Source organism: Papio anubis, chromosome 2 (assembly GCF_008728515.1).
Source record: "Papio anubis isolate 15944 chromosome 2, Panubis1.0, whole genome shotgun sequence".
NCBI lineage: Eukaryota > Metazoa > Chordata > Mammalia > Primates > Cercopithecidae > Papio > Papio anubis.
The window spans coordinates 191,797,730-191,825,656 of record NC_044977.1 but is presented as its reverse complement, the minus strand read 5'-3'; the positions used below and the strand labels follow the sequence as shown (position 1 = coordinate 191,825,656).

The 27,927-nt window shown below is 37.9% G+C and overlaps 1 protein-coding gene across 33 annotated transcripts in view; it reads right to left on the bottom strand.

The window, feature by feature from the left end:
• Window positions 1-27,927, bottom strand: part of DLG1 (discs large MAGUK scaffold protein 1) — a 279,291-nt gene that overhangs the window by 202,116 nt on the left and 49,248 nt on the right. The window contains exon 1 of one of the 33 annotated variants that reach the window (XM_017956126.3): window positions 14,918-15,386. The exons of the other annotated variants lie outside the window; for them this stretch is intronic. Coding sequence (XP_017811615.1) covers window positions 14,918-15,022 — 105 coding nt within the window. The 5' untranslated portion in view covers window positions 15,023-15,386. Of the gene's footprint in view, window positions 1-14,917; window positions 15,387-27,927 lie in introns of those variants that run through there. 33 annotated transcript variants of the gene reach the window in all.

Sequence of the window (27,927 nt, the reverse complement as noted above, 5' to 3'; positions counted from 1 at the left end):
ATCTCAGCATATCTTGTTTTTGATTGCAGAAATCAGGTAAAAATGCACCCATTCTTTGTTCCATTTAGTATTTTATAAAAGAACAACCATAAATTTATCTTTAAGGCAAACTTTACATATTTACATAGAACACATTACTAAATTAACCAGTCTCATTTATAGGAAATGAGTAGTAAAGTCATGGTTCTTTTGATGTTTATTTTGTTTAAAAACTTTCTTTCCTCTATACAATCAAAATGGCAACACAATTTAGTTTCAAAACCAAAGTCTATGGCATTAGTTTAAATATTAAACCTGCCACAAGCAATTTCTTCCATCAAAGTGATGTCAGAAACCATCTCCAGTCCTGCATATCAATGCTGTTTCCTGCATACTTAATTCTCCACAGTAGCAACACATAAAAACCAAGTCAATAATTAATCCTCATTAATGGAGAATGACATTTTACATGTAGCTTTCATAAAAATCAGATCCGTTTCTACTATAACTTAACTGTGCACAGACCAATTCTTTACTCATGACACACAAAGGACAAGAAATCTATTACATGAATTAAAGTCAATCAAACCATCTAAATTATATTTCTTTGCTGAAATACTATTGGATTTTAAACCCAAGCTTTTTAAGGAAGTATTATTCAAACCCACCTTACATCCAAACATTAAGGATATTGTGCTGTTGGAGCATGCTACTTTACAGTGGCATAACATCGGAGAAAAGCAATCCAAGTTTTTGATGCTAGGAGACATGTTTTCAGACCCTGAGCACTTAAATCGATCCAAGACTGAAATTCCAGAAAAATGCCTTGGTGCGTGTTGTTTGCTGACTATCTGAAACATTTAATCTAGATCCAAAGCACTCGTTTTAAAAAAATTGTATTAAAATGTTGCATTCTTCATTGTTTCCACCCCCACAGCAGAGATCAGGTCGGCATACTATGATTGGAATTAAGATGCTGTTTCTTTTTCCTGCATAACACACCTGCTTCAATAAAATTATAGTCAAATTCCCAGAATGAAAGTGCTCATCTAGCACCACTTTGTCAGGGCCTTGCTAATATCCTTACAATTTAATCCAGCATCGGATTCACCACGGAAGCTGCACCTGCTGCGGTACAAGCTCTGCCATCTCCTCCATGAGGATAAGACGACTCGAGCAGAGCCACTATGCTCAAATACATGCGGCTGCTTTGGGGGAGGGGCAAGACGTTGCAGCAAGGGATTCATTCCATGGTTCAGGAAGACAGGAGCCCGGAGCTTGTCACATGTGATGCTTTCTTACTACACCACTAAACATTCTAGTCTGATTTAAAATACAGTTTTAATGGTAAAAACAGTACCTCAATCAATTGTCATATTTTGTAGTTTGATTCCTCTCTACAAACAATTCAAGCAATAACAACAAAAATCAATCACCTGGCAAAGTTAAGTAGAATAATTACAAAAGAAACTTGGAAGTAAAAAAAGTTCAATATTTTCTAATACATCAAAATAACTTTAAATCTGGAAAAACATTACTGAACTGATTTTGATGTATATCTATACCATATGAAAAGTTTAAAAGTGGAAAGTTAAGCAATTTAATTCACTGACATATCACTGATTCATCCACACTTTCAAATATTATTTTCTGTGCTTTGGCTTTTTAATCAACCCATTTGCAGAAAAGTTATCATTACCTAATTACATCCAAAACAACAAATAAAATACTGTCAAAATGTCATTCTTATAGTGTATTTAAAATCTTGCAAATGTTGTATCTTATGCAGTACCTTCACTATAATTTAAATGGACAATATTTATTGAAACTCAAAAGTTGAATTAACAAATGCTAGCAAAATGCTAAATAACACTCAAAGGAATATTTACTGCTTCATCCATGTAATTATCTTTTCTTTCCTCCACTATTATTTGGGTTGTTCTAAGTACTATATTTATATTGCAGTTAAGAAATGTAATTGCTAATGAAGACTGTCAAATTTCACAAAACTGCCTATAATCCCAGCACTTTGGTAGGAGGAGACGGGTGGATCACCTGAGATCAGGAGTTCGAGACAAGCCTGGCCAGCGTGGTGAAGCCCTATCTCTAGTAAAAACACAAGAAAATTAGCCAGGCGTGGTAGTGCGCGCCTGTAGTCCCAGCTACTTGGGAGACTGAGGCAGGAGAATAGCTTGAACCCGGGAGATGGAGGTTGCAGTGAGCCGAGATAGCACCACTGCACTCCAGCCTGGGCAACAGAGTGAGACCCCATCTCTCTCTCTCTCTCTCTCTCACACACACACACACACACACACAGACACAGAGAGAACAGTTTTACAAAACTGAAATTATCAATTCATATATTTGTACTCAACGACCTTATCTCTATATGCTTAGTAAGCAAAAGCTGTTTGTGGAAAGGTATACTATATTTTGCTATACACCAGAAAGTGTGTGCCAAAAGACAATTCCTATATCACCAACCATTACTCTAATTCCAAACCTGCTCAAGAACACTTTTAATTCCAATTTCCTACACAATTCGCTCTTCTGTTCCATTCCTACTTATGTAACTGTATAGGGGGAGAGAGAGTAGAAAACTAGGTTACATTTCTAAAACAGTAAAGGAAATAGCTGGTTCTCCAATCTAATTACCCTGACAGGTAAATAAACTGCAAATCACATGACTTGTGAAACTTAAATGAAAAGTCAAATGTCAACTGTAACAAGGACAAGAAAAAGTGAACTGTGCTCCTAAGAAGCCTTTATATTTAAAAATACATTTACTAGGTCAGAGCCATAGTTAGTTGTTAAGCTGTGGTTCTCAGCCTTTTTCACTGCAGTGCCTCAGGGGTGTCACCAACGTTCTTTCATTTTAAAACTTTCATTTTCAAATTTACAAATTTTAATTTTAAAAACCTGGAAGCACAAATGTGTAACAAGTTTTAATACTGGTATTTATCTATAACAACTGATTTACCCATACTACCAAGTAAACTCATTTTGTGTAAATCTCAAAATACAACTTCTCCAGTTTTGGTGCATGTGGGGGATCTGTCTCATTGATCATGTAGGTTGTACACGCCTAGTCTTAACAAAATTCAGTTCTGCGCAGACATGTCTGCTCACCTAAAACCATATAAGCAAGCACATTATTTGGCACATGTCCAACAGAACAAAAAGCAGGCAAAGTTCAAGCATGTCTACTTAGCCTGTGCTCTTAAGACAGTCTGCCTTATTCAGGTGGTTACACAAGAAACATGTAATATATTCCACTACGATAATATTGTGCTATGATCATTTTAACGATTATTAGGAATTAACCAGTTTCTTGTCTGATTCTTCAGTAAACTGAATGAATGAATTCAATGTATACATTTTGGGTCAGAATTTACCATACCTAAAACTGCAGAAGAGAGTATAAAAAACATGAATTTGATTTTGGGACTTATCAGGAAAAATGACTAATTTTGACTATTTTGAAACTCTGAGTGGATCTGACAGATTTGCACTAAAGTGTCTTAGGCTGTTTTGCTTTTTAATGACGTTATCTAACAAATCAACATCCCAGATATATTCAGCCAAATAATACCTATCAAACTACATAAGAAACAATATATAAGTAATAATAATAAATAATTAAAACAGCAGCAATTGTCACTTAATAATTATCTACTACTAGGCATTGTGCAGAGTGCTTTCATGTATCAGAAAAATTATCAAAAGCTTGGAAAAAGAGGCAAAAAAATTGGTAGTACATTCAGTGTCGTATAGAGACAAAGGTTGTTCAAGACTATCCAGCGCAATGGTTTTCAACATGGAACAACTGTGTGCGCCCAGGGACACCTGGCAATGTCTGCTGCCCAGTCGGGGAAAAGAGTCTATGGGCATCTGGTGGGTAGAAGTCAGGGATGCTACTAAACATTTTATAACACACTGGACAGCTTTCCACAACAAAGAATGATCTAGCCCTAAAATCAAGGATGCCTAAGTTGAGAAATTCTAATTTAGGGGAATGGACACTTTAACACACTATTTACTAAAAGTCCCGTCCCAGCACTTTGGGAGGTCAAAGTGGGAGGACTGCTTGAGGCCAGAAGTTCGAGACGAGCCTAGTCAACAGAGCAAGAGTCCATCTCTAAAAATATATATAAATAAATACTTGGGAGGCTGAGGTGGAAAGATCATGTGAGCCCTTGAGCCACTGCTTGAGCTATGATTGAGCCACTGCACCCCAGCCTGGGTGACAGAGTGAGAGCCTGTCTCTTAAAAAAAGTCCTAGACAGTGAAGTTATATATGTTAACTTGTAGCTTTTTATCCAATAGAGAAGCAAATAATTTTTGCCCAGATAACCACAAACATTAAATTCCTGACCTTGTCGGATATTAATCAGTCTCTTATCTAACTCAGCAATCTTCTATTAACATTGCCTATAAATACTTAGATACGCAAACACACTCTGGGCAAGTTTAACATCTTACTATTTCTCTCATTAACAAGTGAGTGGAATACAATCTGTGACACGTTCATTCTACATTTGCCTAAGAACTTTGTTTTTTGGAAAATCATACCTTAACAAGTGTAATCGCCTTACTTAATCCAAATATGATTATTTGGATATACTTTAACACATGTAATTACCTTATTTAATCCAAATATGATTTACCTCTTACAAGGTAAAAAGTATTATAATGTCCATTTGATAAATGAGAGAAACTCAGGGCTTGGAGGAGGCACATAATTTATCCATGGTGTCACTGTTAGCAGAAATGGGAATCATGTCTGACTACAAAGCTTATTTTCAACAATTAATAAATGCAAGTCAAGGTTAGATATTTGGTGAGTCAAGTCCAAAGTCCTTACTATTCTTTCTACCTGCTAGAATGATAATTTAAGGCTATAAGGCGAGCTTTAAAACAGTTATCAATTACTAATCCGTTTAAATGGGGTTTTTCTCAATACCGTATAACAAAATTAGAGGGAAAAAAAGATGCTAAGATTAATAATATCAAAACGTTTGCATTACTCAAAACTACTTGTTTAGATTTGTATAATAAACAAATGCTATACATATGAATTTATAAGTAAATATATGGTAATAAATACTACCTATATTACATACCACTGTTCCATGTTTAAGATTTCACTGTCAAATGAAATCTTATAAAGGAGTTAAAATACAAGAGCAACAGCCAACAAAACTCCTTCACCTGTCACATTAACTAGAGATCAAATAGTATAGTAAAAACATCAAACTATTTAGTCATGAAATTTTTTGATTATCTATTAACTCATTATCAAACAAACGCTGAGTTATTAAGTTATTATCATAAAACAAGGGTAAGATAACAAATTTTTTAAGTCCATAAGAAGCTAAACTTGTAGACCAGCGGTCCTTAAATGAGCAGTGTTGTGCTTTTTTTTTTTTTTTTAATTCCTAGATGATGTTGACATGTCACTGTCCCAAATCCCACTGACTTTCAAAACATCATGGTAAATCTATTGATAAATATTTGAGTTTCATACCAAAGTGAGTAATAGCATCTTTATATAAACAGTTGTAATTCCCACAGAGCAGAGGACTTAGGTAAGATCACAAAGTGATGTTACATCTCAAGACCAGAAGTATACATCTTAAAGAATACCTGAATTTAATTTTCACACTTGCCAAAAAACAAGAATAAAACGATAGTAACATCTGCTAAGAAATGCCATCGATTTGTCTGGCAAAGAACAGCCTATAATAATGTGGACATTTCTGTTATAAGTAGGCTAACGAAGCTGATTTAGCAAAAATACCATAAAACTGATTACATCTTGCTGTGAGTAAGAGTACTAACACACAGCCGGGTGTGGACTTACACCTGTAATCCCAACACTTTGGGAGGCCCAGGAGTTCGAGACCAGCTTGGGCAACAGAGCGAAACCCTGTCTCTACAAAAAATACAAAATTTAACCAGGCATAGTGGCAGCTGCCTGTAGTCCCAGCTACTCGGGAGGCTGAGGTGGAAGCTGGCTTGAGTCTGGGAGGTGAAGGTTGCAGTGAGGCAAAATTGCACCACTGTATTCCAGCCTGGAGAAGAGAACCAGACCCTGTCAAAAAACAAAAACAAAAACAACAACAACAACAAAAAACAAAAACCACTAAAATGCTACTCTGCCAAATAAAATGTTGAATGAAAATTAAAATTAATGTCAAATCAAATGCAAGCAACATTTCTTGATCAAACTGCACTACCTTGACTGATTTCAATTAACCATAGAATTTCAGCTGCTTCACAGCTGAAGATAGCCAAGTTAAGAAATGAACAAATTAAACTGTGACTACATACAATTTCAATAATGGGGCAAACATGTATTATACAAACCATACCATGAAACCGTAATGTACATGGTCACAATGGAGAGCATAAGAATCAGAGGAGCACCAACAAATTAATGTAAATAATTTGTTTTGTGAATTATTTATAAATCTGTTCTAAAAGGAAACCTGGTATAATCTCAACCACATAAATTTGAGCACAAAAAACAAAGCTATCTGGATTGCCACTCTACTCTGAGTGGCATTGTTTTGTCATAGTAATGGGTGACAAAAATGTGAAAGAAGACTAAGCATGGTGGCTCACACCTGTAATCCCTGCACTTTGGGAGGCTGAGGTAGGAAGACAGCGGAGCACAGGAGTTCTGGCTGCCGTGAGCTATGATCACACCCCTGTACTCCAGCATGGATGACAGAGACCTTGTCTCTTAAAAAAAAAAAAAGCACAAGAGTCATGCTAATGATACTGCTCATGGCAACAAAAAGCAAACTATTATTTTAGAAAAAGCTGAAACTGGGCTCAGTATTAGGTTTATAGCTCTATGTTTAAATATTTAAAACCATTAAAGAAATAAATTCATGGAGGAAACAAAACTTTGTTATTATGGGTCTGAAATTCTGACCTCTAACCTACTAGATCCAAATCTTTAGCATTCATCAGAAGTAAACAAACTTGTTAGAAATGCATCCTGCAGGCACTTCATGAATATTTGTTCAACAAATGATATTAAATGATCTGCCATGGTTCTCATTTAAGGCTACACGATATGCGATGCACAGCTGATCCTAAAATTACCAACTATCTGGCGGAACAACAACAACAAAAAAACCATGAAAAGCTTCTCTGTGCCAAATGAATAATCAATTTGAGAACTACTAAGTATCTCCATACATGTAGAAAAAGCATATGACAAAATCCAACAACTATTCATAAGGGGCACCTACAAAAAAGCTACATTTAACACCATAATTAATGGTGAAAGACAATGCTTTCTCCTTAAGACCAGAAACAAGGAAAGGATTTACACTCTCATTATTCCTATTCAAAACTGTACTGGACATTCTAACCAGTGTAACCAGGCAAGAAAAATAAAAAGCATACCGACTGGGAGGGAAGAAGTAAAAAATATGTAGAAAATCCTAAGGAATCGACAGAAAACTTAAAACTGCAGGATACAAGAGTAAAATAAAAAAATTATGATTACATACAATGAATAATCTGAAAACAAAATTAATAATTCCATGCACAAAAACATTTAAAAGCATAAAATAATTAGTAATAAAGGTAATAAAAGTATAATACTCATACACTGAAAGTTATAACGCATTATTAATAGAAATTAAAGATGATTTAAATAGATGGTCCATATTCATGCATTAGAAGAACTACCAAGTAGCAACTATCATTTTTCAACTACTTCTATTGAAAGGTTTCTTAAAAACTTAAAATTCTTTTTTTGAGACACAGTCTAGCTCCATCGCCCAGGCTGGTGTGAAGTGGTGGGATCTCAGCTCACTGCAACCTCCGCCCTGCGGGTTCAAGTGATTCTCCTGCCTCAGCCTCCTGAGTAGCTGGGATTATAGGCACCCACCACGACGCTCAGCTTTTTTGTATTTTTAGTAGAGACGGGGTTTCACCACGTTGGCCAGGCTGGTCTTGAACCCCCAACCTCAGGTGATCTGCCCACCCTGGCCTTCCAAAGTGCTGGGATTACAGGTGTGAGCCACCATGCCTGGCTAATTTTTGTATTTTTAGTAGAGATGGGGTTTCACCATATTGGCCAGGCTGGTCTTGAACTCCTCACCTGAAGTGATCTGCCCACCTCAGCCTCCCAAAGTGCTGGGATTATAGGCGTGAGCCACCGTGCCCAGCCTTAAAGGTTTTACATAAGCTCCAACAAGCCATGACTCCTGTCTTACACAGTTTGCTTCAGGCTTCTTCATGTTAAAGGAAATGAAAGAAATCCATCCATTATACATTGGAAGCAGAGCTCTGATAAACAATATCCGTGGTAAACACATTTTCTTTTAGCATAAAACTTCTTTGACACAGTATTTTAGGTGGAAGTCCCCAAAAAACTAAACAGAAGAACACACAGAGGCTGTGGCTGAGCGCCAGGGAGTCTCATCTTATGTCCTACTAAGCCAATCAACACACAGGTCTTTAAGGAAACCTAGAATACAAGAGATAAGGTTTTGAATAGTGGTCCCCAAATGGTGAGATATCCAAAGAAGATTCCCAGGTATTTAGTCTAATTTAAGCCTAACAATCTTTATTTTTAATGAGCTCCCTATCTGGTTCTAATACACAGAGAGGCTTACAGCCCCAGATGATCCAATTAAGAAAAGCAAAGCACAGTTCTCAAACCAAATTGAGTGTAAAATGTTAACACAGAATGCTTTTCTCAGGGAGGAGGAAATGGATAAAACAAGAACAAAACATTCCCAAAAAGTATAATGGATGGATTTAGGAGCAGAGTTTTAACTGACTGGAGATCTTACTTTTGGAAAGAATAAAAAAGTCTAATCAATCTCACATTCTCTGAATAAGTGATATATTCCTGTGGTGAAATCTTAAACTGCCATTATAATACAGATAGACAAGCACAGTTTTAAAGAACATGTAATAACATGAAAAACTAACCTTGGACTAAAATTTTGCCTTTGAGCAAAACAAACAAACAAAAACAAATTACAAACTGGGGGAACAAAGAAAGAGGGTTGTATGTCTGTTTATGCCCATAATTATGTATAAAAGGGGCTATATATGATCACAGAAAAATGACTAGAACACAGCCAAGTGTCATAGAGATAAGATATGGAGTCTGAGTTTACATGGGACTTAGGTTCATTTTTGTGTACTTCTAAACTCTACAATGAACATACATTATATCTCCTTTGTCCCAAAAAGTCAAGTCAAAAGTTACATTTTTTAAGGAAACTACTGAAGTAGTAGTTTCTATTCCAGAGTAACCATCTTAAATCTATTGTGAAACTAAACAGGATCTAAATAAACAAAATATGAAAAACTTCTACGTCAGGCCACGAAGAAGTTAACTGGTACAGAACTTGACCTTTTGCCTTAAAAACTAGAAAAAAATACATGCCACCAGTTTTCAGCACTGGACAACAAGCAGTATAGGACTATGATACCTGAGAGAAGGAAAACAAAGTGAGTTCTACTAGCTTCCTGGCTTCCTGCCTGGAGGCCATTTTTTTGGAACTTGGACATGATGGAGAAACCCAAGCAAACACAGCCATCTTATGGGGTTGACAAAAATCAAGACCGGTGTTCAAGGAGACTGAAGCATTGGAATGTGCAAGGCAGAATACTGGAAAGAAGAAGGCTAAGCAGAAAAAGAGCTCCAGACTTCAACCAGGGAGTCCCCCTGAGACTTCAGTCTGAGTACTAATCAACACATGAAAGACATAAAATTCAACAAGACCAGGCAAATAAAAACTGTAAGGGACTTATGAACAAGCTTCAGAGCTCACAGTAAGCTGAGGGGTGTTCAAACTTATACAGAGCAGAGGGGCCTCAATAAACACTTGGAGCAATCAGTGGACACTCTAGACAGTCAAGCCTTAGTATTAAGGCTAAGCTGGCCTTAAAGAAAAGGCTACTTGAGATCCAACTTCTAAAAAGCTTTAAAAAGCCTTGAACCAATCGACCTTATCTGCAAATTGTTGCAGGAAGTCAGGGACCCCAAACGGAGGGACCGGCTGAAGCCACGGCAGAAGAACATGAATTGTGAAGATTTCATGGACATTTATTAGTTCCCCATATTAATACTTTTATAATTTCTTACACTTGTCTTTACTGCAATCTCTGAACATAAATTGTGAAGATTTCATGGTCACTTATCACTTCCCCAATCAATACGCTTGTGATTTCCTATGCCTGTCTTTACTTTAATCTCTTAATCCCATCATCTTCGTAAGCTGAGGATGAATGTCGCCTTAGGACCCTGTGACGACTGCGTTAACTGCACAAATTGTTTGTACAGCGTATGTGTTTGAACAACATGAAATCTGGGCACCTTGAAAAAAGAACAGGATAACATCAATGTTCAGGGAACAAAGGAGCTAACCTTAAACTCTGACTGCCAGTGAGCCGGGGGGAACAGAGCCATAGTTCTCTTCTTTCAAAAGCAAATAGGAGAAATATCGCTGAATTCTTTTTCTCAGCAAGGAACATCCCTGAGAAAGAGAATGAGCCGAGGGTAGGCCTCTAAAATGGCCATTCTGGGGGCAGCTGTCTTTTACGGTCGAAGACAAAGGGATGAAACAAGCCCTGGTCTCCTGTAGTGCTCCCAGGCTTATTAGGACGAGGAATTTCCTGCCTAGCAAATTTTGGTCAGACTGTTGTCTGCTCTCAAACCATCTCCTGATAAGATGTTATCAATGACAATGCCTGCTGAAACTTCATTCGCCCAGTCCTGTGGTCCTGTGATCTCACCCTGCCTCCACTTCCTTTGTGATACTTTATTACCTTGTGAAGCATGTGATCTCTGTGACTCACACCCTATTCGTACACTCCCTCCCCTTTTGAAAATCACTAATAAAAACTTGCTGGTTTTACGGCTCAGGGAGCATCACGGAACCTGCCGACATGTGATGTCTGTCCCGGACACCCAGCTTTAAAATCGTTCTCTTTTGTACTCTTTCCCTTTATTTCTCAGACCAGCTGACGCTTAGGGAAATAGAAAAGAACCCACGTGAAATATCCGGGGTGAATTTTCCCCAATAGCAAATGACTTAATTGGCTTCCAAAACAAACAACAGTACTTTCCAGAGAAAACAGTACTTAGGAACACTCAATTACATTCACAATGTCTGGGATCCAATGAAAAATTACCAGACATGCAAAGAAGCAGAAAACTGTGAGCCATCACAGGAGGGAAGCCAGTTCATAAGAATACACTTAGAAATGCAAAGTGACAGAATTACCAGACAAAAACTCAAAAACTCTCTTATAAAACTTAAGTATGCTCAAGGACTTAAAGGAAAACATGAATATCATGACAGAAATGAAACCAATAAAAACATACCAAATGGAATGAGGTTTTAAACATGCTGGGGAAAAAAAACCTGTCAATCCAGAATTTTTTTCCTCAAAAATATCATTCAAAAATAAAGGCAGGCTAGTCATGGTGGTTCATGCCTGTAATCCCAGTACGCTGGGAGGCCGAGGTAGGCAGATCGCTTGAGACCAAGAGTTCAAGAGTGGCCTGAGCAAGATGGCGAAATCCCATCTCTACAAAAAGTACAAAAATCAGCTGGGCGTGGTGGGGCATGCCTGTACTCCCAGCTACTTGGGAGGCTGAAGCGGGAGGATCACTTAAGCCTGGGAGGCAAAGGTTCCAGTGAGCCGAGATGGCACCACTGCACTCCATCCTGGGCAAGAGTGAGATACTGTCTCAAAAATAAAAAAAAGACAAAATAAAAACACTTCTTTCAGTTAAACAACAGCTGAGAGAATTCATCACCAGAAGAAATGCATTTCAAGACATGTTAAAGAAGTTCTTCATGCTGAAAAAATATATATCAGGTGATCTACAAGATAAAATAAAGACCATCAAAAATGGTAAACACTGTGTGAATATTAAAAACTTCATTTGAACTACTTTTCAAAATGATCATGTGGCTGGGCCTACATTGCCTATGCGATAAAAGTCCATACTACTCAGCTCAGTGTTTACGGAACTCAATGCCCAATCCCATTAACTCTCTCTCCACTAGCAGTAGTCCTAGTTTCAAAGGTGGGCTGTCCCTAAAGGGGGGCAGAGGAAAGTTACAGCTCCAGAACCAAAGTCAAGAAAAGTTGATTTTCACAGTTTTACTAGGTAACAGACGCGGTAGACAATCTATAATCAGAGGGGGAGAAAAATCGTACCAGGAAGCAGATCAACAAATGCTAAGTATACTTTAGCTGTTAACAAACATCATTTGCTGTCCATAATGAATTCTGTTACTACGGAACTACGAATTACGAAAGGTTATTTAATTTATATACTGGAGAACAGGCAACCATTTTATTGACTAAAATTTAAGACTGCAAAAAACAAAAACAACCCACAATAACTGGCGTCTGGGAGCTCCTGCTCCGATCAGAATGTGGAAGGTCACTTAGACAATGGCTTGTATCATAACGACTAGAAAAAAAAAATAAACATATCTTTTAAAGACAATGAGGGCTTCCACTTGAAAGAGAGAGCAGACACTTTCCTATGCCACATGCTACATACAACTAAAATCTTTGGCCATTATATATAAAACAAAAATAAGAAGACTGAAAGGTGAAAAGAGGGTAGCAGACTAGCTAGGAATGTAGACACCTAAGGAAGACATGGTGGTCAGTCCCTGAGTTTTCTTTTTTATCTCAGACTATCCCAGGCTTTCAGGTGAAGAAAGACACGTGGGAAGCTTGGACTTTCATCCAAACCCACTGGTAACAAAAGCTTCTCCTCCATGCAGGGTTAGTGGAGACCACATGGGGAACTAGAACTAACACCCTGTCCCAACAGGAGTGAGAAGTATTCTCTCTTAGGTGTGGAAGGAAGCAGTGTGAGAAACCTGGACTTTTACCTCCACTAAGCAGTAAGGAAGCAGTGCCTCACCTTTCACTGTCAGAGCAGTGTCAGAGAAAATGAGCCAAAACACAGGGTTTAAATAAGATCTAGAGTCTCATAATACAAAAAATGTCCAAGTTTCCACTGAAAATCACTGAGACCCAGGAATATCTCAAACTGAATATAAAAAGACAATCAAGAGATGCCAACATCAAGACACCACAGATGTCAGACTTACCTGAGTTTAAAGTAGGCGTCACATAAAAAAGTAATGAACAATTACAAATACACATGAAACAAATGAAATAATAAAAACTCACAGCAAAGAAATACAAAGTCTAAGCAAAGAAATACAAGACACAAAGAACTATATGGAAATGACAGAACCGAAAATACAATAACTAACACTAAATAATCTGAACAACAGAGGAAAAAGATTTCAGTGAAAAGTGAATACAGCCTAAGGGATCCTATGGTGTCTCTAAGGTGAGACACCATACAGAATGTCAATCCATTTGAAAAGATCGATACAGCACATGAACTATCATCTCCAACTACAACTGAAGTCAGAAATCAGTAATAGAAGGAAAACTGGAAAATTCACCAATTTGTGGAAATTAAACAACACATGCTTACACAAGCAATCAATCAAAGAAGAAATCAAAAAGGAAATTAGAAAATACATATGAATGAAAACAAAAACACAACATAACAAAATTTATGGTATATAGTGAAAGCAGTGCTAAGGAGTAAATGTATAGCTCTAAATGCTTACATTACAAAACAAGAAAGATCTCAAATCAAGAACCTAGTTTAAAACTTAAGAAACTAGTAAAACAAGAACAAACTAAACACAAGGTTAGCAGGAGGAAAAAATAATAAAGATGAGGGCAGAGATACACAAAATAGAGAACAGAGAAACAGTAGAAAAAAATTAATGAAACCAAAAGTTGTTTCTTTAAATAGATAAAAACACAAACCTTTAGCCATATGGAATTAAAAGAGAAAGAAGACTCAAAGTACTAAAATCAGAAATCAAAGTGAGAATATTTCAGTCAATTCTAGAGAAATAGTCCTATGAGCAAGTAAATGCCAACAAACTAGATAACCTAAATGAAATGGAAAACTCCTAGAAACACAAAACTTATCAAGACTAAACCATGAAGAGAAAATCTAAATAGACCTATAATTAGTAGAAAGACTGAATAAGTAATCAAAAATCTTTCAACAAAGAAAAGACCTGGACCTGAAGGCTTCACTGGTGAATTCTGCCAACCATTTAAAGAAAAATTAATGCCAATCCTTCTCAAACTTTTCCAAAAAATTAAGGAGGAGGGAATACTCCTAAACTCATTTTATTAGGCCAGCACTACCCAAATACCAAGGCCACAAAAAGACAGTACTAGAAAAGAAAACTACAGACCAATATCCTTCATGAACAGATACAAAAATCCTCAATAAAATACTAGCAAATCAGATTTGACAGCATATTAAAAGGATTACACACCATAACCCAGTGGGATTGGGATTTATTCCTGGAATACAGAATAATTCAACATACAAAAATTAAGAGGATTTTCAGTTCCAAAATGTCAGCACAGAAGGAAGCTGGCTTCACTCCTCTCACAGAAAACCAAAAACAAATACACAGAGCCAATGTTATTGCCAGGAATATCCCAGAACTCAAATATGAAGATGACACAGTTCAGGGGCCACAGAAAAGTTAAAAAAAAAAAAAAATTCTAGCAGATGGTAAAAGATTTGGACTTCCACATCCATGATGTCCCTCCCCTCATTCTGGCCAGCACCTAATGAGCAAAAAAATTTCCCACAACTCACTGTTTCTACACTGGAAAAAGTGAGAGTGAGGTAGAGCTCATGCTTCCCCATCAACTTATGTTCTCTGGCAGGAGACTGTCCCTTATCTCAGCCCACAGGATGCATCTCAAATGCCAGAAGGGAAAAATACTCCTGCAGATAGGCAGAAACAAAGAAGGGAGGCAAGACTACCATTTCCAGCTCTGGAAATTCTACTCTGTAACTCACCAAACAAGACAACAAATCAGAGTAGATGTTCATTAGATGTTCATCAACACCATCTGTAGAAGGTTTGCTGTACAGGTCGCCTGGGCAGGAACCCCTAGCCAGCATTCTCACACTACTGGGACATCCCCTTTGGAATCTCCCTCATTCAGGAAGAACAGTACTCTGGTTCTTTATTAGAACCTAGGTGAACCTGGGCTTAAGGCAACTAGAGAGCTAAAAAAGAGGCAGCAACCTAACAGTAAAGAACCTCTAAGCAAATATATCCAATAAAAACCAAAACAAGCCAGACAGAGAAGGCTGAATAAAACATCCACAAGAAACAATAGAGAACAGGTACCCAAGATCTCCCCAAATGGACAAAGCAAGGAACTGACACTAATGAGACAGTGATCTGTGAGTTCTCTGATCAATATTCAAAATAGTATTTTTAAGAAAACTCAGTGATCTCCAAGACAACACAGAAATGCAATTCAGAAATTTATCAGATAAATTTTAAAAAGAGATTGAAGTAATTTTTATCCAAGTCATAGTACCAAAAAAAAAAAAAAATTAAAAAAAAAGAAAAAGAAAAGAAAAAAAAATCAAACAGAAATCTTGGAACTGATAAATACACTTGCTGAACTGAAAGATTCATTAGAGGCTCTTGACATCAGAGAGGATCAAGCAAAGTAAGCTGTAAGCTTAGAGACAGGCTATGAAAACACACATAGGAGAAAAAAGAATGAAAAGCAACAAAGATTGCCTATAAGATATAGAAAATTACCTCAAAAAAAAAACAAATGTAAGAATTATTAGTGTTCAAAGAAAGTTGAGCAAAAGCATGAGGTAGAAAGCTTATTCAAAGAAATAGAAAACTTCCCACAATGTAATGTAAACATAAATATCCTGGTACAGGAAGGTCAGAAAACACATTTGACCCAAATAAGATTACCCAAGGCATGTAATAATCAAATGTGAAAAGTCAAGGACAAAGAGAGGATCCTAAAAGCAGCAACAGAAAAGAAACAAGTAAGATATAAAGAAGCTGTACTTTGTATGACAACAGACTTCTCAATGGAAACCATACCGGCCAGGAAGGGACAGGAACAACATTTTTAATGTGCTCAAAGAAAAAAACCAAAACTACCATCCAGGAATATCATTATCCAGCAAAATTACCCTTCACATATGAAGGAGAGATAAAGACTCCCACACAAACAAAAGCTGAGAGAATTCACCACCAAAAGACTCATATTACAAAAAAAGCTAAAAGGAATTACTCAATCTGAAAGAAAAAAAAACACTACCATGAAAAATAAAACTACAGGAACATCTGAAGGTATAAAACCCACTGGTAAAATTATGTATACAGAAAATATCCAAAATACTTTACTATTGTAATTGTGGTATGCAATCCACTCATGACTCTAGTATTATATAAAGCCCAAAAGATAAACCTATCAAAAACAGTAACAGTTACAACAACCTGTTAAGTAGCAGATAATATAAAAATAGATAAATTGAGACAATTAAAAGCCTGTAATGAATTCTTAGAGGGAGGGATGAAGTTAAAGTGTGGAAGTTCTTTCAAATTTTCCTTTGTTTCTCTTCTTTTGTGATCTAAGAGAAGTTGTCAACTCTTTAAAATAATTTGTTATGTTTTTGTAAGCCTCATGGTAACCACAATGCAAAAACCTGTGACATATTCACTAAAAATAAAAAGCAACACATTAAAACATACCACCAGAGAAAACCTCTTAACCACAAGAAAGGAAGAATTACAAAACAATCAGAAAACAAGAAACAAAATGGCAGTAGACTTTACTTATCAATAATACCACTAAAGGTAAATGAACTCAGTTCTCCAATTAAAAGGCAAAGAACGAAACAAGACCCAATTACATGCTGTCTACAAGAAACCCACTTCACCTATTAAGATACACATACACTGAAGGTAAAGGGTGGAAAAAAGGTATTTCATGCGACTGGAAACCAAAAAACCTCAGGAGTGACTACGTTTGTATCAGATAAAGTGGACTACAAATCAAAGACTGTAAAAAAAGACAAAGAAGGTCACTATATGATGATAAAGGAGTCAGTCAATTCAGCAAGAGGATATAACAATTATAAATATTCACCCATCAGAGCTCCCAAGTATATATAAAAAAATTAATACATCCAAGGGGATAGACTGCAATACAGTAATAGTAGGAGACTTTAACACCTCACTCTCAGAAATGGACAGATAACCCAGACATAAAATAAACAAAGAAACACTGAAGTTAAACTACAAACTAGACCTAATAGGCCTAACTGACATTTATAGAACATTCCACCCAACTGCTGGAGAATACACATTCTTTTTATCAGCACATAAAACATGCTCCAGAATGGGCCATTATCATAGGCCATAAAATGAGTCTGAACAAATTTAAAAAACAGAAATCATATCAAGTATCTTTTCTGACCACAAAAAGAATAAAAATACATATCAATAAAAAGAATCTCAAGAACTTCAAAAACGTATGGAACTTAGATAACATGCTCCTGAACAACCAATGGGTCCAAGAAGAAATTCAGAAGAAAACTTAAAAACTTGAAACAAATGAAAATGGAAACACAACATACCAAATCTATGGAATACAGCAAAAGCAATATTAAGCAGGAGGTTTATGGCAATAAACACCTGCATCAAGAAAGTAGAAACAGGCTGGGCATGATGATTCATGTCTATAATCTCAGCACTCTGGGAGGTCACAGCAGGAGGACTGCTTGAGACCAGAAATTCAAGATCCTGGAGTCTGGACAATGCTGTAGTCCCAGCTCCTTGAAGAATTAGGCAAGAGGATGCCTTGTGTTAGAAATAAGAGCTCAGAGTTGCAAAGAAAATGAGCACTCAAACAAAAGACTTCTCAGCAAGGCAAATTTCAGAAGGGTGCTGCCTGCATCAGTTATGATTGCAAGAGCACACCGAACAAAGGAAAGCAGGGGTTTTTATTCCTAACGCCGTTCCTGTTTCTGTGTCCTCCCCCCGTTAATTGGGGTAGGACCACACATCTAAACTGATCCCGATTGACTAGATTTAGCGCTTAGAATAGGAAAAAGAACCAGGAAATTTATTGTTTGAACCTAACAACTTCAAGTAAGGCGGCATGGGTCGGCTACAAGCTTGGTGGATGGAGGCATGCCTGGGCGTGTTACAGGCAGGAAAGACTACTTATATAATAGAACAAAGGACAAGACGGGGTGAGACCATTTGAAGAGAAACTGTTTGCTCCTAACAATTTTCCCCTCTTGAATTTATACACTTTCTTCTTCAAACTTATCTAACATGACCTGACTTTGCTGTTCCTCATTGTCTAGAAGTAAAAGTTTGTTAAAATAGGGTGGAAAAGAAATGAGGACTGTTCTAATAAGTCTCCCCTTCTAATAAGTTCTAGTAAGTCTTTGAACTAATAGAGATGAAGGTACAACACTGGGTTCCTATCATGACACAGACTCCACCTTTTTCTTGCTAGTATCATACCTAGTGCCATCCTATTTTCCCAGGCCATTTGGCTAGTAGGCCCTAATTGTTGAGCTATTCTTTTAATGGCATTCCTAGTATAATTGACAAATCGTTGTTGCTTATAGTGGATATAATTTATCGAACTATATTTTTATTTATTGTTGACCACCAGAATAACATGGACTCAAACCCTGCAGCTATCTGATTTCGGGCCTTAAATTTGTTTGGTACCCCTCGTGGGACTTCAATGGTGTCTATATAAACATGAGAGACAAAGGACCCATAAGCGACATCTCTTGTTTTACAATGTTTTGTTTTTATCTTTTCTGGTTGATGAAATGCCAGAGTGAAAGGGATATCCAATTGGCTCAGAGCGCAAGTGCCACTCCAGTTACTTGGCAGAGTATCCGGTAATAGTCCACCATAATAGCACCATACATTTGCTTGGAGATGAACAAGGGGAGACTAATTGGTAAGCTCCTGGAAGGGCTTAAGCTCACTGCATCCCTTTAGGTCTCCAAGAAATGCCAAGTTTTCCCCGTGTCATGAGAGACATGAGGTAAAATTGGCATCAGAAAATGGAAGCTGGATGGCCCTTGGGGGCAGGGTGCTGGACTTGAGGGAATAGCAGAGAGAGCTTGGCTTACTACCCCAGGATGTGGGGTATTGGAAGAGAACTACCATACAGTGCATGCCTGATCGACTGGAGGACCATTTGAGGGGAAAGGGGACAATCTGGGCCTTTGGTCTGCTGTGCGAACATGCATAGCAATCGCTTTTGTTTAGAGTGCGGACAGAATATTTAATCCATTTCAGCCAGGCATTCGCATCTCGGTACCCTGTTTCAATGACTAGGGTTTGTTTCAGATCTTTTACCTTTATGATGGCCACTTTGGTTTTGTTACTGGGTGAGGAAAGGATAGTTGTCTGACAGCAGAGAGGGGAAAGAAAAAAAGGCACTATAAGAGGGTTAAGCTTTTTTTTTATCTTTAGCTTGGGTAGGAATTGGTCTCGGAACAATAGCGCATGACTCTGAAGATGGCGATGCTTGTTTGACTGGGGTATGATGGGTCTATCTTTTTTTTTGTGGTTTGGACTGCAGTCTCAGTGGTTAGAAGCACAAGACAGGGTCCTTCCCAAGCTGGTTTGAGTTTTCCTTCTTTCCAGCTTCTGATGAGAACATGATCCCCAAGCTGATGCTGATGTGCTGAGAACTCCAAGGATGGCATCTGTACTAAAAAGCCTTTAGCTTTGAGGGAAGAGAAAGTGGAAGATAGACCAAGTACACAGCGCTTGAGAAACTGATCTTTAGTTTCAAATGTAGGAACGTCAACAGTGAAGTGTGAGTAAGGCAGGCTATACAGTATTTCACAAGGAGATAAGCCAACTTCTGAGGGTCAGTTCAGACCTTTAATAAGGCAATAGGAAGGCACTTGGTCCATGGTATCGACTTTTTAAAACTAATTTGGTTAGATGGCTTTTTAGGGTTTGGTTCATTCTTTCTACTCTTCCTGATGAAGGTGGGTACCAGGGGGTATGGTATTCCCACTTTATTTCTAATATCTGGGCTAGCTTTATATTGTCATGTGCAGTGAAATTGGTTCCATTATCTGAATTAGTTTGCTATTAATCCAAACTTGGGTGTAACATTTTCTATGAGTTTCTTAACTACATTGTTGGTGGTTGCACTTGAAAAAGAAATCGCATTTACCCATTGAGTAAGGTGATCTACTATCACCAGTAGATACTTTAGGTGGCCTATTGGGGGCATTTTGGTATAATCAATCTGGATACTTAGAAATGGTCTTAATCTTCGTTTCTTCCTCCAAGAGATGGTTTTCTTAGGGTTTGCTTATTAGTTTTCTTACATATTAGACAATTATCTGTAACCTGTTTTGCTAGAGTATAAATTCCTATACATCCATAGACTTTAAGAACTGCATCACACACAGCCTGAGGTCCCCAATGGGTTTCTTGATGTAGCTGAGACAAAATCTCCCTCATGAGAGATTTGGTTAGCATTTCTCTTTGGTCTGGTAACACCCATTTCCCTTCTGAGCTTTCTTTGGCTCCTATTTTTATTAATTTCTCCTTTTCAGCAGGAGTGAAGATGGGAATGGCAGTTGGGGGAGAAAGACAAGGAGTTAGGGGTGGAAAATGGGCGTTTCGGAGGAAACGGCAGTTTGTTTGCTCTTTGGTCTGGGAGGTTATTCCCTCGTCTTTTAAAAGAGATTTTTTTGATGTCCTGGGACATGGACAATAGTTTTTTTTTTTTGGCAAATGAAGGTTATCCAATATCTGGGTGATTAATTCTTCGTGGACAAGGTCTTGGCGCTTGCTACTGATGAAACCTCGCTTAGTCCAAATTTTTCTAAAGGTATGGGCTACCCTAAAGGCATACTTGGAATTAGTATAAATAGTTCCTTCTTGATTTTGTAAGTGTTCTAAGGCTTGATGTACTGCAAACAATTCACATTTGAGCAGACCAATTATTGGGCAGTCCTTCTGACTCAACTTCTGCGAGAGCTTCCCCATCAACCACCGAATACCCATTACGTTTTTTTCCTTCAATTACCTGGGAGGAGCCGTCTTATGAATAGGTGTTGTCTTGTTTTGAAAGGGGTCTCCCTTAAATCAGGCCTGACCTCTGTGTGATAATTAATTAAATGTAAGCACTTACGCTTAGGCCCTTTTAGGTCTGGGTTCCCCGTCAGGAAACCTGGTGGGTTGAGTGGATTGTCAGTGGTTAGTTAAGTCATCTCTCTTTAGTAAGGCAGCTTCACACTTTAGAATTCTTGAGTTGGTGGGCCATCTTCCTGCTTTTTAAGATTGTCCTAACCTGATAGGGTGTGCTCACCATCAAGTTTCCCCTGAAAGTTGGCTTCCTGCTTTCTTCAGTTAAGGTGGTAGCCGCAATAGACTGAATACATTTGGGCCACCCACAGGTTACTGGGTCTAAAAGTTTTGAAAGAAAGGCCACAGGTTGTCGGTGGCCCCCACGTTCTTGAGTAAGCACCCCAAAAGTTACCCTCTTGTTTGCATTAACGAAAAAGTGAAATGATTTTTCTAGGGATGGCAGGGTTAAGACAGGAGTAGTGATGAGTAGGTGTTTTAGCTCCTCAACCTGGTAGGTTTCATCAGAAGGCCACAGAAGAGGGTCAGGCTTTTCTTGGGTGACCTGGATTGTTACTGTCCCATTGAGGGTCTTGGGCTGGAAATTTTTGGTCTGCTGCGGGAATGTTTTGGCCAGGAGGAAGTTCATGTTCCCAGAATATTATAGCAGCCCTATGGATCATGCTTCTTTCTTCCCCTGAAAAGAGGATGCCCAGGATGGACATTCACTCAGCCCAGTATATATACCACACAGTATACAGCGGTGGCCCTAAGAATTGATCAATTTGATCTGCTACCCCATAAGGGTCATTTAATAATAATGATTTGAGTTCCTCTTTCAAACTTTGGACTTCTGAACTAGTTAAGGGACCATTAACAAAGCCGACACCTCCTTCTCCAAGGGGCAATTCCCTTAAGGGAAATAGAGATGGGGCTGATTCCTTAGAGGTGGAGGGGAAAGGGAAGTTCTGAATATCTTTTTTGCACTGTTTTATCTCACGCTGGAGCCTTCCTGGGGGAGACATAGACTCAGGCGTGTGGTTAGGGAGGGCAGAGGACATTGATTCAGTATTATATGGAGGAGGAACTGAGTGAGGAGATTCCTGCGCACTGGCTTGGGGTGGGGGATTTGGCAGAGGCAGGTGGTCTAGTGGATCCCAGATGTTAGTGGGCTGTTCAGGGGTAGACACCTTACTTCTTTCAGAGGAGCTGGTTTCTGGCTTGCCCCTATAGGCTTCAGGGGGTAAAGGAGGACAGGTCCCTGCCACCAAAGCAGGGCATAATCTATTTTCTCCTGGGAGATGGGACTCTTGTCATTGACATGCATTATTAAAAGTTGACAAATCTAATCCTCATTTGACCACTTGGCCAGAAAACTGAGGGCTCAAGGATGGGTTCTTCGGTCCAAATGAAACAACAATATTTTATCACTTGTTGCTTTCTCTTATGTTTAGTCCTCTCCTTATCTTTCCAGTATTTTAACATGAGACCTAAGGGACTATTAAGGGGAATGTTATTAGCTTTATACTTTGTTTCTTGTCTTACTTGTGATATTCCCCATCCTGGAGGTTTGGTGTGAGGCTCAATCCTTCATATTAGAGGTTTCTTGCCTTCCCTCTCCCCAGAGGCTTAACCCCACCTACTGGAGGTCCCTTGCACTCTTCTTTTGCTTCATCCTCTACGGCTGCTTCTCCAGAGGGACTTTAGGTCCCTCTTAGCATTGCCGGGTTCAGTATAAGCCTTTGACTCGGACTCCTTTATAGGAGGGCTGCCATCATAAGCCATATGAGGTGACCACAGAACCGCAGATTGGACTCACTCACTTCAGACTTAATGTGCTTGAATCTCATTCACGCACTTTCAACCTCCAAGATAACCTGACCACTAGAAATACTTTACCGTCTCTGTGGCTTTTCTTACCTTGGTGTGTTCTGACCAAGATATACTTCACCACTCCCGTGGCTTTTCTTACTTTGATCCCGACCACCAAGGAAACACTTCACTGCCCCCACAGCTTTTCTAACCTTGATCTGTGCACAGAGTTACCTGGTTGACGCGGTATCTACTTGTAGGACTTTTCTTCCTGGGTTTATTCGTCACACCGGGTAGGTCTCAATCTCTACCCCCGAGGCCACCACAACAAGGCAGCGGGACACATCGCCTCATGAGATGATTGGAGACCTTTCCCCAGAGAAGAATGGGATCCCAGACGAGCTCCCAAATTTGTTAGGAAAGCTCAGAGTGGCAAAGAAAATGAACACTCAAACAAAAGACTTCTCAGCAAGGCAAATTTCAGAAGGGTGCTGCCTGCATCAGTTACGATCCCAACAGCACACTGAACAAAGGAAAGCAGGGGTTTTTATTCCTAATGCCATTCTTGTTTCTGTTTCCTCCCCTTGTTATTTGGGGTCAGACCACACAATCTAAACTGATCCCGATTGACTAGATTTAGCATTTAGAATAGGACAAAGAACCAGGAAGTTTATTGTTTGTACCTAACAACTTAAAGTAAGGCGGCATGGATCGGCTACAAGCTTAGTGGATGGAAGCATGCCTGGGCGTGTTAAAGGCAGGAAAGATTACTTATATAATAGAACAAAGGACAAGGAGAGTGAAACCCTTTGAAGAGAAACTGTTTGTTCCTAACAGTTGTGCACAGGAGTTCAAGACAAGAGTGAGGTATGATCACTCCACTGCACTCTAGTCTAGGCTACAGAGCAAGACTCTGTCCCAAAAAATAAAAAAATCAGAAAGACTTCAAAGAAATAACAATGCACCTGAAGGAACCAGAAAAGAACAAACCAAATCTAAAATTGGTAGAAGAAAAGAAATAATAAAGATCACAGTAATAAATAAAATTGAGAATAAAACAAAATACAGATAATCAACAAAACAAAAAGTTGGTTTTTTGAAAAGATAATATCAACTACCTTTTAGCTAGGCTAAAAAAAGATGTCTCAAATAAATAAAATCAGAAATGAAAAAGAAAACATAACAACTGAGACCACAGAAATTAAAAAAAAAAATCATTAGAGAACATTATGAACAACTATATGCCAACAAATTTAAAAACTAGAAGAAATGGATAAACACTTGGATACATAATAACTTTCAAGATTGAACCATGAAGAAAACCTCAATAAGCTGATAACAAGTAACAAGACTGAAGCCATAATAAAGTCTCCCATTCCACTAAATATTAAAATTTTTAAACATAAAACAAAAAATTAAGTCTCCCACCAAAGAAAAGCCCAGGACGTAATGGCTTCACTACTAAGTTCTACCAGTTCTACTCAAACTCTTTTAAAATAAAAATTGAATGTTTTGAAACTCATTCTACAAGGCCAGCATCACTGTGATTCCAAAACCAGACACGGACACAACAAAAAAAGAAAACTACAGGCCAATACCACTGATTATGAACAAAGATGCAAAATCCTCAACAAAGTACTAGCAAACCAGATTCAACAACATATTAAAAGGATCATTCATCATAATCAAGTGGGATTCATCTCAGGAATGCAAGGATGATGTGACATACACAAACCAATAAACATGATACATCACATTAACAGAACCGAAAACAAAAACCATGATTATTTCAATAGATGCCAAAAAAGCATTTGATAAAATTCAATATACCTTTGTGATAAAAACCCATAACAAACTGTTACAGATGAAACATAGCTCAAAATTAAAAGGGCCATATATAAGTAACCCACAGCTAACATCATACTGAATGGGGAAAAATTGAAGGTCTTTCCTTGAAGATCTGGATCAAGACAAAAATGCCTACTTTCACTGCTTTTATTTCATACAGTACTGGAAGTCCTAGCCAGAGTAATGAAGTAAAAGAAAGAAATAAAGGGCACCAAAATTGAAAAGGAAGAAGTCAAATTAGCCTTGTTTACAGATGGCATGATCTGATACCTAGAAAAACCTCAAGACTTCACCAAAAAAAGGCAAGAACTGATACATATGCTTAGTAAAGTTGCAGGATCCAAAATCAACATGAAAAATCAATAGCATTATATATACCAACAGTGAACAACCTGAAAAAGAAATTTTAAAAGCGTCAGGCACAATGGTTCATGCCTGTAATTCCAGCACTTTGGGAGGCCGAGGCAGGTGAATCATGAGGTCAGGAGTTTGAGACCAGCCTGGTCAACATGGTGAAACCCCAGCTCTACTAAAAATACAAAAAATTAACTGGGCGTGATGGCAAGCGCCTGTAATCCCAGCTACTTGGGAGGCTGAGGCAGGAGAACTGGCTGAACCTGGGAGGCAGACATTGCAGTGAGCCGAGATTGTGCCACTGCACTCCAGCGCTGGCAAAAGAGTGAGACTCTGTCTCAAAAAAAAAAAAAAAAGAAAGAAAGAAAGAAAATTTAAAAAGCAATCACATTTATAATAGCTCCAAAGAATATAAACTGTATGGGAATCAACTGAACCAAAGAAGTTAAAGATCTATATGAGGAAAACTATAAAACACTAACTAAAGAAAACAAACTCATGCGTGTAACCCCAGCACTCTGGGAGGCCGAGGTGGGCAGATCCCTTGAAGTCAGGAGATCAAGACCAGTCTGGACAACATAGTGAAACCCTGTCTCACTAAAAATACAAAAATTAGCCAGGCGCAGTGGCGGGTGCCTGTAATCTCAACTACTCGGCAGGCTGTGGGAGGAGAATCAGGGAGGTAAAGGTTGCAGCGAGCCAAGATCATACCACTGCACTCCAGCCTGGGCAACAAAGCAAGACTCTGTCAAAAAAACAAACAAAAAAAAGGAAATTGAATAGGACCCCCAAAATGGAAAGCTATTCCATGCTCATGAACTGGAAGAATACTGTAAAAATAACAATACTAAACAAAGTAATCTACAGATTCAGGGACAGGCATGGTGGCTCATGCCTACAACCCCAGCATTTGGGAGGCCGAGGTGGGTGGATTGCTTGACTACAGCCTGGACAATATGGCAAAACTCAGTCTCCACAAAAACAAACAAACAAACAAACAAACAAAATACAGACTCAATGCAATGCCTATTAAATTATCAATGACATTCTTCACAGAAATAGAAAAAAAAAAATCCTAAAAATTTTATGGAACCACCAAAGACCCCAAATGGCCAAGGGAAAGAACAAAGTCCGAGGCATCATGCTCCTCTGACTTCAAATTTACTACAAAGCTACAGTAACCAAATAAGCATGGTACTGGAATAAAAATAGACACACAGAACAGAAAAAAGAATCCAGGTATAAATTTATGCCAACTCATCTTCAACAAAGATGCCAAGAACATATAATGGGGAAAGGACAGTCTCTTTAATAAACGGTGCTGGAAACACTGGATATCCACATGCATAATGAATGAATGAATGAATGAATGATTTTTTGAGGTAAGACCTCAAAACCACAGGCAACCAAAGCTAAAATAGACAAATGGGATTACATCAAGCTAAAAAGCTTCTGTGCAGCAAAAAAAACACAATAAATAAAATGAGAAAACCCACAGAATGGGAGAAAATATTTGCAAACTACCCATCTGACAAGGGATTAATAACCAGGACATATTAAGAGCTTAAACAACTTAATAGCAAAAAAACAAATCATCAAATTTTAAAATGGGCAAATTTAAAATGGGCATATGATCTAAACACACATTTCTCAATAGACCTTTCAAGTGTGGGAAACGATGACCAGCACATGGTAAGATTCACTAATTGTCAGAAGATCTTTTTAATAATTTTTATGAAACAGTAAAATACGTAGCTTCCTGGCTGTACAGAACAGTCTTTTCTGAATCATTCTTTCTCTTTTCCCTCTTTTATAGTTCTTGTTCCTTGCCTTTTATGACTAGTGTGCTAGTTGTCTCTCCTTATTAGAAGTGGTGGATGGTTTAAGTACAGGTCTATCATCAAGACAAGCTGGAGGTAGGAATAAAAGGAATATGAAAGGGAGGAGAATTAAAGATGCTTCTACCCGTTTTTTTTTTCTACTTTATAAACCTCTTCTTTTGCTGCTTTTACTTTGGATTTTAAAAGCAGGGTCTCAGAGAGATTATACTGTGTTCATAGCAATATTATTCAGAATAGCTAAAATATGGAAACCACATGTCCATTAATGAAATAATGAATATGAAAAAAGTGGTATAGACATACAATAGAATATTATTCAGCTTTAAAAGGGTAGGAAATTCTGACATATACTATAACATGGCTGAAACTTGAGGACATGATGCTGAGTGAACCAAGCCAGTCACAAGAAGACAAATCCTGTCTGACTTCACTTATATGTGGTACTTACGGCAGTTAAAATCAGAGAAACAAAGTAGAATGATGGCTGAGGGAATGAGGAGTTATTGTCTGATGAGGGAATGAGGAGTTATTGTCTGATGACTATGGAATTTCAGTTTTGCAAGATGAATAGAGTCTGTAGATGGATAGTGGTAGTGGCTGCATCTCACGAATGTATTTAATACCATTTAACTGTATACTTAAAATGGTTAGGATAATTGTCCTCGTTTCAGTTTTGCAAGATTAGAATAGAGTCTGTAGATGGACAGTGGTAGTGGCTGCATCTCACGAATGTATTTAATACCATTTTACTATACACTTAAAAATGGTTAGAAAAATCGTCCTCTTTGCACAGTGGGCAGCATGTCAGTTGCATAAAAACGGTTACCATAATAAATTGTATGTTATGTATATTTTACCACAATAAAGAAAAACTAACCCAAAATGGATTATGAACTTAATCAGAAAAAATAGGAGAAAAGTTTCAAAATGTAGAGCTAGGCAAAGAGTTATCAGATTTGTCACCTAACTTCATAAACTGGACTTGATCAAAATTAAAAGGTTTTGTTCCATGAAAGATCCTTAAAGAAAAGATGAAAAGACAAGACACATACTGG